Source organism: Moschus berezovskii, chromosome 27, assembly GCF_049115385.1.
Source record: "Moschus berezovskii isolate FMDL1 chromosome 27, NW_MosBer_1.0, whole genome shotgun sequence".
NCBI lineage: Eukaryota > Metazoa > Chordata > Mammalia > Artiodactyla > Moschidae > Moschus > Moschus berezovskii.
This window is the reverse complement of record NC_142486.1, coordinates 23,302,037-23,315,646: the sequence shown is the minus strand read 5'-3', so window position 1 is coordinate 23,315,646 and position 13,610 is coordinate 23,302,037. Positions and strand designations below refer to the sequence as shown.

Below are 13,610 nucleotides of genomic sequence, written 5' to 3'. Positions count from 1 at the left end.
AATGAGTTTTCACTTATTCATGCTTCGAGGCTCTATTATACAAACGTTCGTCTCTCTCTCCCCTATTCCTTTTCTCCCATCTTCTGAGTTTCTGTATCCTGGTCTTCCTCAAGCCTGTCAGTTTCACTCTGCCTCCTTTATCCCTATCTTTCTTCCTCTTATCCTTCGCCAGCAGCTCGCGCTCCACCTCACCTCCTACCACCATTCTCTGTGTGCGTCTTTGCTTCCCTGCCTCTCTTTCTCTTCTCCCTGGTCTATTTTCTTCCCACTCGCTATTTTTGTATGTCTCTGTATCTCTGGCCGGGGGGCGGGGGGGTGTCTCTGCTCAGTCTCCATTGGTCACTTTCAGCTTTTCTGTGTCTTAGCTTATTTCTGCTTATTTTCTCTCTTGCCGATATCTTCCTCTGTCATCTGTATATGACACTGTAGGAGTCTCTCAGTCCCCCCTCACCCCTCCCTGTGTCTGTCTTTCTTCCTGCAGATTTCTTTTCATCCCGACCTCTCTCTCTGTTTATGATCTGTTCATACCAACGTGCGTGTATCTAGGTGTCCAGTTCTCTGTTTCTTCCTCGGTCTCACGATCTTTCTTCCACGTCTCCGCCTCTGTCTCCATCTCCTTTTCCCTCTGGCTATCTCTTTCAATGTCTCTCTCTCTCTTTCTGAGTTTCTCCTTTATCTAACTTCTCTCTCTAGCTCTTTTTGTTTCTCTCCCTCCCTCTCACCCACATACCACGTGTACTTGCTTCCTATCAGTCCTCTTGTCTGCATGACCTTCATTTTTGCAACAATTTGTAGGCAGGGGCCTTGACTGAGTTTGGCTTCACCTAAAGATATCTGCGTTTTCCTTCCTGACTGAGAGGAGACATACACATTCTGGGGCCTATCTTATTTCCCCTGCTGCTGCTGCTGCTAAGTCACTTCAGTCGTGTCCGACTCTGTGTGACCCCATAGACGGCAGCCCACCAGGCTCCCCCGTCCCTGGGATTCTCCAGGCAAGAACACTGGAGTGGGTTGCCATTTCCTTCTCCAATGTGTGAAAGTGAAAAGTGAACATGATACGGCCTGCAGGCCTGGGGCAGGATGAGTGGGGAAGCTGGCACCCTTCCTGTCAGGAGAGGGCAGCCCGTGCACGCCTCTGGGTTGGGGCGGGTGCTGGGAGGGTTTACCGCTGCCACTGGGGTCTGGCTTCCTCTCTGGTCTCAGCCCTTTCATCACACAGATGCTCTCCATGACCAGCTTGACAGGCCCAGGTGGGTTCTGCATCGACTTCACCAGTGAGACATCTGCTGGGTTCAGAGTGTCCAGTGCAGCGAGTGCAGCCTCAAGCGCCGGCATCGCCTCTGCCAGGTCCCCTTCACATTCGTTCTGTAGGCAGCACAGGGCCAGAGGGGGTGAGTGCCTGGTGCCCGGTACAATGAGCGTGAAGCAAGTTCTGCCCCTGAAAGAAGCAGCAGAAGTGGGAAGAGGTGCTTCCTGCCCCAGTGTCCTTCCAGGACAGGGTCTTCTCCTGGAGGTTTACATGCAAGGGTGGCTCTGAAAGGCAGCAGGGACGCATGCATGCATTTGGGAGCTGTGGTTTGCATGCCTTGGACATTTGAGCATTTACCTGGTCTATAATCTTTTACAAAATCAAGCTTTTGGTTTTAAACTAATTCCCAAGGGGTATACGCCCTGAGTGACTTCATACCAACTGATCAACGATGGGTTGAGAGAGGAAGTAAAAAATGAAGCCTACCTGTGAGTGACAGATGGGAAGGGGGTGATGGCAAGCTTGGGGAGGAATAAGGCATGAGGGGTGGGAGAATGTCAGAGATAGGGTGACAGTCTAGGACGCGCTGTAGCTCAGAGATGGGATAGGGGTGAACCTGGGGACAGGGTGACGTTTAAGGCCAGAGTTTAAAGATGAGGAATGGGGATAAAGCCTAGAGCTGGGTAGTGAGTCCTGGGAAAAAGAGAACTGTATATGTTTTGTTCATTATTTCTTTGTTTAAAAACAAACCTAATACAATGGAATATTATTCAGCCATGAAAAGAAATGAAGTAATGATTCATGCAACAACATGGACAAAACTTGAGAACATTATGCTAAGTGAAACCAGACAGACAGACACAAAATGGCACCTGCTATATGATTCCATTTACATAAAGTGTGCATAAAAGGAAAATTCATATAGGCAGAAAGTAGGTTAGTGGTTGACAAGGGCTGGGTAGAAGAAATGGCTAGTGACTACTAATGGATATAGGTTTCTTTTTTGGGTGATGAAGATGTTCTAGAATTACATAGTGGTTATGACTGTATAACTTTGTGAATATGCTAAAAAAAACCCTCTGAATTGCATGATATTAAAAGGTGACTACTAGTGGTATGTGAATTATATCTCAATTTTTTTAAAAAAAGGAAATCTCAACATTATAAAATTCTGTATAGATTACAGTTGGCCCTCTGTAACTGTGGATTTGGGACCACAGATCCAGAAGGCAGGGGGCTTGAGCATCTGAGCATTTTGGTATCTGTGGGGCCAGAGGCAGGGATGGGGTAGGGTAAATACAACTGTATTTAGCAGTCCAATCCTTTTCCTTCAACAACAACAACAACAATACAACAAAACAATGAAGTCTTGGGAGAAAAAATTAGTTAACCAAGGCCATAAAACTGGTTAGTCACTGAGCCAAGTTCCAATTTTGGGCCCCTGGCTACCCACTCAGTGAATTTTCTGATAGTCTCCCAGCCCAGGGAGTGATAACACAGTCATGATTGAAGTGAAATTTCACAGGAGAATGTCAAAAGCAGCGTGTGTCAAAATCTATGTCCTGCAGGTTTATTTTGATAAGCAAACAAAATAAAGGAGGTTCTACTTTCTTACACTTATGTGTGTATTGGAGCTTCAGCTTCAGCATTAGTTCTTACAATGAAGATTCAGGGTTGATTTCCTTGGTTTGCCCTTCTTGCTGTTGAAGGGACTTTCAGGAGTCTTCTCCAGCACTACAACTTGAAACATCAACTCTTTGGCACTCAGCCTTCTATAAGGCCCACTGTCAACATTATGCCTTCCAATGTTGTGATGGCTCTGCTTCTTTCCTAAGGGGTAAGGCCTGGGTTCCAACAAGGTTGTTCATCAAATGACTCAAAAGGCCTCTTTCGTTGTTCAGTCACTAAGTTGTGTTCAACTCTTTGCAACCCCGTGAACTGCAGCATGCCAGGTTCCCCCGTATTTCACTATGTTCTGGAGTTTGCTCAAATTCATGCCCGTAGAATCGAGGATGCTGTCCAACCATCTCAACCTCTGCTGTCCCCTTGTCCTTTTGCATTCAATCTTTCCCAGCATCAGGGTCTTTTCAAATGAGTCGGCTCTTCACATCAGGTGGTCAAAGTATTGGAGCTTCAGCTTCAGCATCAGTCCTTCCAATGAATATTCAGGGTTGATTTCCTTTACGATTGACTCGTTTGATCTCCCCGCTGTCCAAGGGGTTCTCAAGAGTCTTCTCCAGCACCACAGTTCAAAAGCATCAGTTTTTCGGTACTCAGTCTTCTTTATGGTCCAACTCTCACATCCATACATGACTACTGGAAAAGTCATAGCTTCGACTACATGGACCTTTGTTGGCAAAGTGATGTCTCTACTTTATAATATGCTATGTATGTTTGGCATAGCTTTCCTTCCGAGGAGCAAGCATCTTTCAATTTCATGGCTGCAGCCATTGTCTGCAGTGATTTTGCTGCTAAGTCACTTTAGTCGTGTCTGACTCTGTGTGACCCCATAGACGGAAGCCCACCAGTCTTCCCTGTTCCTGGGATTCTCCAGGCAAGAACACTGGAGTGGGTTGCCATTTCCTTCTCCAGTGTGTAAAAGTGAAAAGTGAAAGTGAAGCCACTCAGTCGTGTCCGACCTATAGTGACCCCACGGACTGCAGCCTACCAGGCTCCTCCATCCATGGGATTTTCTAGGCAAGAGTACTGGAGTGGCTTGCCATTGCCTTCTCCGTAGTGATAGAAATCAGAACAATGGTAACCTATGTGTGGTAGGAATGGATTGCAAGGAGGCACAAGAAAACTTTCTGGGATGATGGAAACGTTCTCGTAATTGAAGCAATTAAACAAGAGCATATATTCATAAAAACTGACTGACCTGTATGCTTAAGGCATTTGCATTTCACTGTAATATTTACTTGTAAAGAGACATACTAGGACTTCTGGTCATAAGATGTCATTAAGAGAGTGAAAATGCAAACCAGACAGGGACAAGATGTTTGTGTTTTAAAAAAATAAAAGCTTTAATAAATCAATAAGTAAAACACAAATAAAAATGTGGGAAAACAATATGAGTGGGTGTTTCTTCTGAGGATATACAAATGCTCAGTAAATATAAAAAATAATACTCAGTATCATTAGCATTCAGTTCAGTTCAGTTCAGTCGCTCAGTCGTGTCCGACTCTTTGCGAACTACAAATGAAAAGCAGAAGACACTACGACACAGCTACTAGATTGGCTAAAGTTAAAAAGACTGACAGTGGAAATTGTTTATGTGGATGTGAAATGAATGGAACTGTCAAGCATTGCTGGTAACAGTGTAAACTGCTTTAACCTCTGTGGAAATATGCTTGGCATTCCAAACCAGAGCCAACATAGCTAAACCTGATTTTAGGACCCCCCAAATAAAATCTGTCACTGCTTCCCCTTTTCCCCTTTCTATTTGCCATGAAGTAATTGGACCAGATGCCATGATCTTAGTTTTTTGTTTGAGTTTAAAGCCAGCATTTTTTTTTTAACTTTAAACGTTTTATTTTGTATTGATGTATGGGGTCACACAGAGTCGGACACAACTGAAGTGACTTAGCAGCAGCATAGCAGAATAGCCAATTAGGCTTCCCTGGTGGCTCAGATGGTAAAGAATCTGCTTGTAATGCGGGAGACCCAGGTTCCATCCTTGGGTCATGAAGATCCCCTGTAGAAGGGAATGGCATCCCACTCCAGTATCAAACCAGTTAATCCTAAAGGAAATCAATCCTCAATATGGTTGGAAGGACTGATGCTGAAGCTGAAGCTCCAATACTTTGGCCACCTGATGTGAAGAGCCAATTCATTGGAAAAGATCCTGATGCTGGGAAAGACTGAGGGCAGAAGGAGAAGTGGATGACAGAGGATGAGATGGTTGGATGGCATCACCGACTCAATGGACGTGAGTTTGAGCAAACTCCAGAAGATAGGGAAGAACAGTGAAGCTTGGCATGCTGCAGTCCACGGGGTTGGAAAGAGTTGGATACGACTTAGTGACTGAACAACAACAACTGCATTAAGGTTAAATAAGCAAGATGACAATATATAGCCTTTACATACTCCTTTCCCAATTTTGAACCAGTCTGTTGTTCCATGTAAAGTTTTAACTGTTGGTTCTTGACCTGCATACAGGTTTCTCAAGAGACAGATAAGGTGGCCTGGTATTCCCATCTCTAAGAATTTTCCACAGTTTTTTGTGATCCACACAAAGGCTTTAGTGTAGTCAATGAAGCAGAAGCAGATGTTTTTCTGGAATTCCCTTGCTTTCTTTGTGGTCCAATGGATGTTGGCAATTTGATCTCTGGTTCCTCTGCCTTTTCTAAACCCAGCTTGTACCTCTGGAAGTTCTCAGTTCACATACTGCTGAAACATAGCTTAAAGGATTTTGAGTATAAGCTTACTAGTATGTGAAATGAGCACAACTGTAATGGTAGTTTGAACATTTTTTGGCATTCCCCTTCTTTGGGATTAGAATAAAAACTGACCTTTTCCTGTTCTGTGGCCACTGTTGAGCTTTCCAAATTTGCTGACATATTGATGGCCACATTTTACAGCATCATCTTTTAAGGTTTGAAATAGTGCAGCTGGAATTCCATCATCTCCATTAGCTTTGCTTGTAGTAATGCTTCCTAAGGCCCACTTGACTTCACACTCCAGGATGTCTAGCTCTCAGTGAGTTTCCACACTGTCATGGTTTTCCAGGTCATTAAGACTTTTTTTTAAAAAATAGTTCTTCTGTGTATTCTTGTCACTTCTTCTTAATCTCTTTTCTTTCTGTTAGCTCCTTAGTGTTTCTGTCCTTTATCATGCCGATCCTTGCAAGATATATTCCCCTGCTATCTACAATTTTCTTGAAGAGATCTCTAGTCTTTTCCATTCAATTGTTTTCCTCCATTTCTTTGCATTGTTCATTTCTGAAGGTCTTCTTATCTCTCCTTGCTATTCTCTGGAACTCTGCATTCAGTTGTGTACATCTTTCCCCTTCTCCCTTGCCTTTCACTTCTCTTCTTTCCTCAGCTATTTTTACAGCATCTCAGATCTCAGACAATCACTTTGCTTTCTAGCATTTCTTTTTCTTTGGAATGATTTTTGTCACTGCCTTCAGTACAATGTTATGAACCTCTGTCCATAGTTCTTCAGGCACTCTGTCTACCAGATCTAATTCCTTGAATCTATTTGTCACCTTCACTGTATAATCATAAGGGATTTGATTTAGGTCATACCTGAATGCCCTAATGGTTTTCCCTACTTTCCTCAATTTAAGGCTGAATTTGCAATAAGGAGCTTGTGATCTAAGCCACAGTTAGCTCCAGGTCTTCTTTTTGCTGACTGTATAAAGCTTTTCCATCTTCAGCTGCAAAAATATAATCAAGCTGATTTTGGTATTGACCGTCAGGTGATGTCCACGTATACAGTTGTCTCTTGTGTTGTTGGGAGAAGATGTTTGCTATGACCAATGTGTTCTCTTGGCAAAACTGCTAGCATTTGCCCTGCTTCATTTTGTACTCCAAAACCAAAGTTGTCTGTTATTCCAGTATCTCTTGACTTCCTACTTTTGCATTTCAATCCTCTGTGATGAAAAGGATATGCTTTTGGTGTTGGTTATAGAAGGTCTTGTAGACTGTGTGCATCACAATAAACTGTGGGAAATTCTTCAAGAGATGGGAATACCAGACCACCGGACCTGCCTCTTGAGAAACCTGTATGCAAGTCAGGAAGCAACAGTTAGAACTGGACATGGAACAACAGACTGGTTCCAAATAGGAAAAGGAGTACATCAAGGCTGTATATTGTCACCCTGCTTATTTAACTTATATGCAGTATACATCATGAGAAATGCTGGGCTGGAAGAAGCACAAGTTGGAATCAAAACTGCCAGGAGAAATATCAATAACCTCAGATATGCAGATGACACCACCCTTATGGCAGAAAGAGAAGAAAAACTAAAGAGCCTCTTGATGAAAGGGAAAGAGGAGAGTGAAAAAGTTGGCTTAAAGCTCAACATTCAGAAAACTAAGATCGTGGCATCTGGTCCCATAACTTCACGGCAAATAGATGGGGAAAGAGTGGAAACAGAGGCTGACTTTATTTTTTTGGGCTTCCAAATCACTGCAGATGGTGATTGCAGCCATGAAATTAAAAGACACTTACTCCTTGGAAGGAAAGTTATGACCAAGCTGGACACCATATTAAAAGCAGAGACATTACTTTGCCAACAAAGGTCCATCTAGTCAAGGCTATGGTTTTTCCAGTAGTCATATATGGATGTGAGGGTTGGACTATAAAGAAAGCTGAGTGCCAAAGAATTGATGCTTTTGAACTGTGGGGTTGGAGAAGACTCTTGAGAGTCCCTTGGATTGCAAGGAGATCCAACCAGTCCATCCTAAAGGAGATCAGTCCTGGGTGTTCATTGGAAGGACTGATGTTGAAGCTGAAACTGCAATACTTTGGCCACCTGATGTGAAGAGCTGACTTATTTGAAAAGGCCCTGATGCTGGGGAAGATTGAGGGCAGGAGGAGAAGGGGACAACAGAGGATGAGATGGTTGGATGGCATCACCGACTCAATGGACATGAGTTTGGGTAAACTCCAGGAGTTGGTGATAGACAGGGAGGCCTGCTTGCTGCAGTTCATAGGGTCGCAAAGAGTCAGACACGACTGAGTGACTGAACTGAACTAGAAGGCTTGTAGGTCTTCATAGAACCATTTGACTTCAGTTTCTTTAGCATTAATGATTGGGGCATAGACTTGGATTATTGTGATGCTAAATGATTTGCCTTGGAAATAAACTGAGATCATTCTGTCTTTTTTGAGAATATACTCAAGTACTGCCTTTTGGACTCTTGTTGACTGTGAGGGTTACTTCATTTCTTCTAAGGGATTCTTGCCCACAGTAGTTGATATAATGGTTACCTCAATTAAATTCACCCATTCCAGTCCATTTTAGTTGACTAATGTCAACTAATGTTTAATTGACAAATGTCGATGTTCACTTTTGCCATCTCCTGCTTGACCGTGTCCAATTTACCTTCATTCTAACATTTCAGGTTTCTAAGCAATATTGTTCTTTACAGCATTGGACTTAACTTTCACCACCAGACACATCCACAACTGAGTGTCATTTCTGCTTTGGCCCAGCATCTTCTTTCCTCCTGAAGCTATTTCCCTGCTCTTTCCCAGTGGCATATTGGACACATTCCGACCTGGGGGGCTCATCTTCTGGCGTCATATCTTGTTGCCTTTTCATACTGTTCATGAGGTTTTCTTGGCAGGAATACGAGTGATTTGCCATTTCCTCCTCCAGTGGCCTATGTTTTGTCAGAACTCTTCACTATGTATGACCTGTCTGTCTTGCATAGCACGGCTCATAGCTTCATTGCTTTACACAGCAAGCTCCTTTGCCATGACAAGACTGTGATCCATGAAGGTGCAAAAGGCCTCTAGTTGTAACATTATCTCTAACAGTGATTCTCAACCTTGACTGCATCAGAGTCACTGAGGAGCATTTAGAGCACCCACATCATCAAGTTCCACAACCAGAGGTTCTGATTCATTCAGTTTGGTGTGGGGGTAGGGGGGTCTGGGCATCTGCATTTTTAAAACTCCAAAGGTGATTCTGGCACACAGCTCTGCTGAGAGACTCAAGCTGATACTCTGGAAACACTGAGAACAAGGCAGGAAATAATAGACTTCAATGCCCAATAGGGGAATGGCTACTTGATAGGTGAAGCACCTACTTAAAATGGTCATTAAAATGATTATATGACATTTTGGAAAAACTTTTGTGATAAGCTGTTAAGGAAACAAAACCATAAAACAAGTCACAATTATGCTATGGTTGCAATAATAAACCTATCCACGTGTATAGACAGGAACTAGAGAAAAGCCTGGAAGAGTGGAAAAGTGTTAAAGCTGAGCTCCTAAAAGTCATTTTGTATGTGTTATTACTGTTACATCATTTGCTTCCATGATAAGAAATTATAATTAAAAATGACCCCTGTAGCTTAGCAGAGCACAGAGTAGCAGGGCTGTTCGAGGCTTGTGAATCACAGTCTTTACTGACAAAATGTAATCAACTCTGCAGTACTTCTGGCATTATTTATTATTCTCAATATGGGGGAAAGAAATGACACATTAGCTTAAAAAGAATCGACCAATTTAAGCAGACCATTTTACTTGGGAGCAAAGTGTGAGCACTGACTCTTTTCTTGCCAATCTCCTGATCCTCCTAGTATGAATCCCATTCCATTGCAGAACCTCTGAACTTCATTAAGTACTACACTGGGTGCTCTCCCATGTTCTCTCATTTCTAGGGGTGTGAAGAGTTTAAAGAAAATCAGCCATCCTTGTGTGGAAAAGGACTGTAGCCATGAGAGGTTCAGGAGGGGTTTCTGGTCCTTACAAAAAAAGCCTTAGAGCAAGCACAGGTTTTCTTCTTGGATAGTTTCTTCCACTTCCTGACTCACCTCCAGGATGTTGCTACCAGTACTTGGGGATGGGATGGCAGAGCATTAGACCTCACCCTTCACACCAAAACCATAGGTGGCAGTTTATTGCCCAGGAATTGGTGTGATGGGCCATCTCCTTATAAACCTGATGTCACCTCTTGCCTCCCTCTTGTTCAAGAAAGTCACTGTTTTCCCCTTGACATTGTACAACAGAACCCTATATGTGAGAATACTTGCACATGGTGAGAGACTGGTCTTCATAAAACAGGCAAGTCCACGTGGTACAGGGTAAAGAATGACAATTTTGGAGGATAGTTAACATGGACTATTAAGCTCTGATTGCATGCTGGACACATGCCATAAGCTTTTGTTTTTCTCTCAGTATCTCTATTTTATAGGTTAGGAAGCTGGTTAGGAATGGACAGAGCAAAGTTGAGCCCTGACATGCCTGATTCTAGTACAGAACCATGGAAGAGTTGCAAATTCACATGCTTTAGGGGCCAGCCACCGGGCTTCTCTGGTGGCTTGACAGTAAAGAATTCATCTGCAATGTAGGAGACCTGGGTTCGATCCCTGGGTTGGGAAGATCCCCTGAAGGAGGACATGGCAACCCACTCCAGTATTCTTGCCTGGAGAATCCCCATGGACAGAGGAGCCTGGTGGGCTACAGTCCCCGGGGTTGAAAAGAGTCGGACATGACTGAGAGACTAAGCTCTCAGCACAGGGGCCAGGCCAGTGATATGAGTGTGGCAGGTAAGCTAACTGGGACTTTGATGAGCTGGAACACACAAAGGACAGCATCTATTTAATGCTGCCAATGGATGCAACCCAGGAATGCAGGTCCAATGTTACCCAAGAGCCCGATTTTTTTTACAAGGAAAGCTGAAATTTTAGAATTTTTACTTGAAATCTTTTGACTTTTAAAAGTTGATAATTATTCAAATTAAAAGAAATACTGTATGTGTCATAACATATTACATTGCCCAGCTGCTAATTTTTGTAACTCCTGGAATAATGTTCATATGCAAGGGCTTTGGAATCAGAGAGCTGTAGATTTTAATCCCGATTCAATCACATTGTTACTGTGTGATCTTAGGCAAATCATTTTAGTTCTTGTACCATGATTTTCTCATTTGTAAACTAGGAATGATACCATTTGCCTTGCAGGGCTCTTAGAATGATGAAAGTTAATGTAAATCAAGTAGAGAAGAGAAGAGAGAAGAAACTCTCTTATTCACTCCCATTTCCCCACTGCCTAGAAAAGTGCCAGCAAAAAGTAAGTGTTCAATAAATATTTGTTAAATAAAGGAATACTAAATACACCATGGGCTTCCCTGGTAGTTCAGCTGGTGAAAAATCCACTTGCAATGCAGGAGACCCCAGTTCGATTCCTGAGTCGGGAAGATCTGCTGGAGAAGAGATAGGCTACCCATTCCAGTGTTCTTGGGCTTCCCTTGTGGCTCAGCTGGTAAAGAATCTGCCTGTAATGCGGGAGATCTGGGTTTGATCCCTGGGTTGGGAAGATCCCCTGGAGAAGGGAAAGGCTACCCACTCCAGTATTCTGGCCTGGAGAATTCTGGACTGTACAGTCCATGGGGTCATGAAGAGTCGGACATGACTGAACAACATTCACTTCACTTTCGAATACACCATAATGGTGCTGGTAAGTAGTAGCTCTTATTATCATCTTGTTATAGAATGGTAAACTACCTGCTACATTATGTGAGCAGTGGTCAATGTCTTTTATGGTCTTTCATGGTTCCATTGGCAGTCCTACCAGTAGGACTATGAGTGAACATGCCTCTTATCCAGGGCATGCATTGTGGAACTCTGAGACTAGCAACTGGACCCAAGTGAATCTCAGGAATCACTGGAGAAAAGGCCTATTCTTTTGAAAAAAGTGCCCCATGATCTAGAATTGAGACACAAACTAATTCTTATTCAAGCTCTTGTTTGAAGAATGGTCAAAAGAGTTTTTCTAACTGCTATGTGGGACACAAGGACAAGTATCTTCAGCTAAGTGCCATGAGCCTTGGAGTTGGATCCTACCAACAGGCCGTACAAAGTCAGTTTACCACTGAACTCCAGTGTTGTTGGCTTCCAGACCTTGATGGCTGTCATTACTATAAGTCCAAACTCATTGTAATACTCAAATGGAACTGTATACTTGAAAGTGCTTGGAGAAATATATAACATGAACATTAATCAGATTTTCTTCTAATATCTGGATACAGGTGAAGCCCTTCCCAGGACTTTTCTTCTTTGGTACAAAAATTATCTTCAAATGGGGTCCTCTAGATTCAACATTCGGAGAAGGCAATGGCACCCCACTCCAGTACTCTTGCCTGGAAAATCCCATGGATGGAGGAGACTGGTGGGCTGCAGTCCATGGGGTCGCTAAGAGTCGGACAAAACTAAGCGACTTCACTTTCACTTTTTACTTTCATACACTGGAGAAGGAAATGGCAACCCACTCCAGTGTTCTTGCCTGGAGAATCCCAGGGACGGGGGAGCCTGGTGGGCTGCTGTTCTATGGGGTTGCACAGAGTTGGACATGACTGAAGCAACTTAGCAGCAGCAGCAGCAGCAGATTCGACATTCTGTCATTTGACAAATATTTACTCCACACCTTACACCAGCCACATGTGAGCAAAAACATGACTGAGGTGAAGGAGACAGTCAGAGGAAACAGCCAGTGCAAGGGCCCTGAGGTGGGACACGCCTTGTGTTTGGTTAGTGAATAGCTAGGAGGCCATTGTGGCCAGCAAAGAGTCAATGAGAAGAAAGAAACATGAGATAGGGTTAGATCCTGCTGGAGCTTATACGACTTTGAGTGAGATGGAGAGTATTTGTCAAACAACAATTCTTCCTGGAGAGAACCAGGTGTCCTTTACTAGCTATGTGATGCTGGGAAACTAACCTTTCAAGTCTCATTTTTTCCCTCTGCAAGAGAGGCATGACCATGTATATTCTGTGAGACTCTGTTAGGCTCTAGTGAGATAACAGATGAACCCTGAAAATGCTGGTTCCCTTTCTTTCCTCTCAGCAAGTTATACCTTGATTCCTTGAGCAATGGCAGCAGCAGCATTGGCTTCTTTTTCATCTGCTTGCACTAGAAGTTTCTTGGCATCAGCTTCTCGAGTCTCTGCTTCGATTTTCACCATCATCTTAGCGGTCTCCTCAGAGGTCTGAATGAGTTGGGGTTGGAGAGCAGTCAGTTCTACTTGCATGACGGCCACCTAGCGAGGAGAGAGGATGGGTGGGGTGCCAGGTCAGCTATATAAATGCCAAAAATGGAACAGTTGGCAAAAGTTGAAATGATTCTCTAACTGATAATATATGCAGAAAATACAAATGATGTCAATGGTACTGGAGTTTCTCTCTTTGATCTTGTAATATTTCATTATTTAGTTCATGGTATGTGTTGTAATTATCAAGCTCCATGATAGGTACTAGACATACAATAGTAATCTTAAATTTTTTAATAAAGATACAATATTAAAAAAGGTATTCTTGTATTGAGCCTACACTACACTTTAGTATTGGGGGCAGGGAAAGACATAAGTAAGTTAGGAGAAAAACCCCTACATTTTTTAAAGTCTGTGAAGGAATATACATGGCTGAGATAGCTGGGAAGGGCAGAACTTTAAAGGTCATATTTTTCCCCCAACAGTCTGATGCCCTCTACAACATTCCTGTCTAGTAGTTTTCTGGCCACTGTTTGAACACTTCTACTGATGGGGAGGTCACCACCTCTCAGGGGAGTTGGACCATTTTTCAGACAACTTAACACATTAGATTTTCCTGATAAGGGACTGGAATTTACCCTCATGCAATTAAAAAAAATTTTAATTAATTAATTTATTTTAATTGGAGGATAATTACTT

At 43.0% G+C, this 13,610-nt stretch overlaps 1 protein-coding gene across 1 annotated transcript in view; it reads right to left on the bottom strand.

Moving 5' to 3' along the window:
* The window catches only part of DNAH3 (dynein axonemal heavy chain 3), a 244,562-nt gene that overhangs the window by 43,406 nt on the left and 187,546 nt on the right, over window positions 1-13,610 (bottom strand). The window contains exons 50-51 of the mRNA XM_055409629.2: window positions 12,780-12,962; window positions 1,167-1,365 (exon numbers count right to left, since the gene is read on the bottom strand). Of these exons, the coding sequence (XP_055265604.2) occupies window positions 1,167-1,365; window positions 12,780-12,962 (382 nt within the window). The remainder of the gene's footprint in view (window positions 1-1,166; window positions 1,366-12,779; window positions 12,963-13,610) is intronic.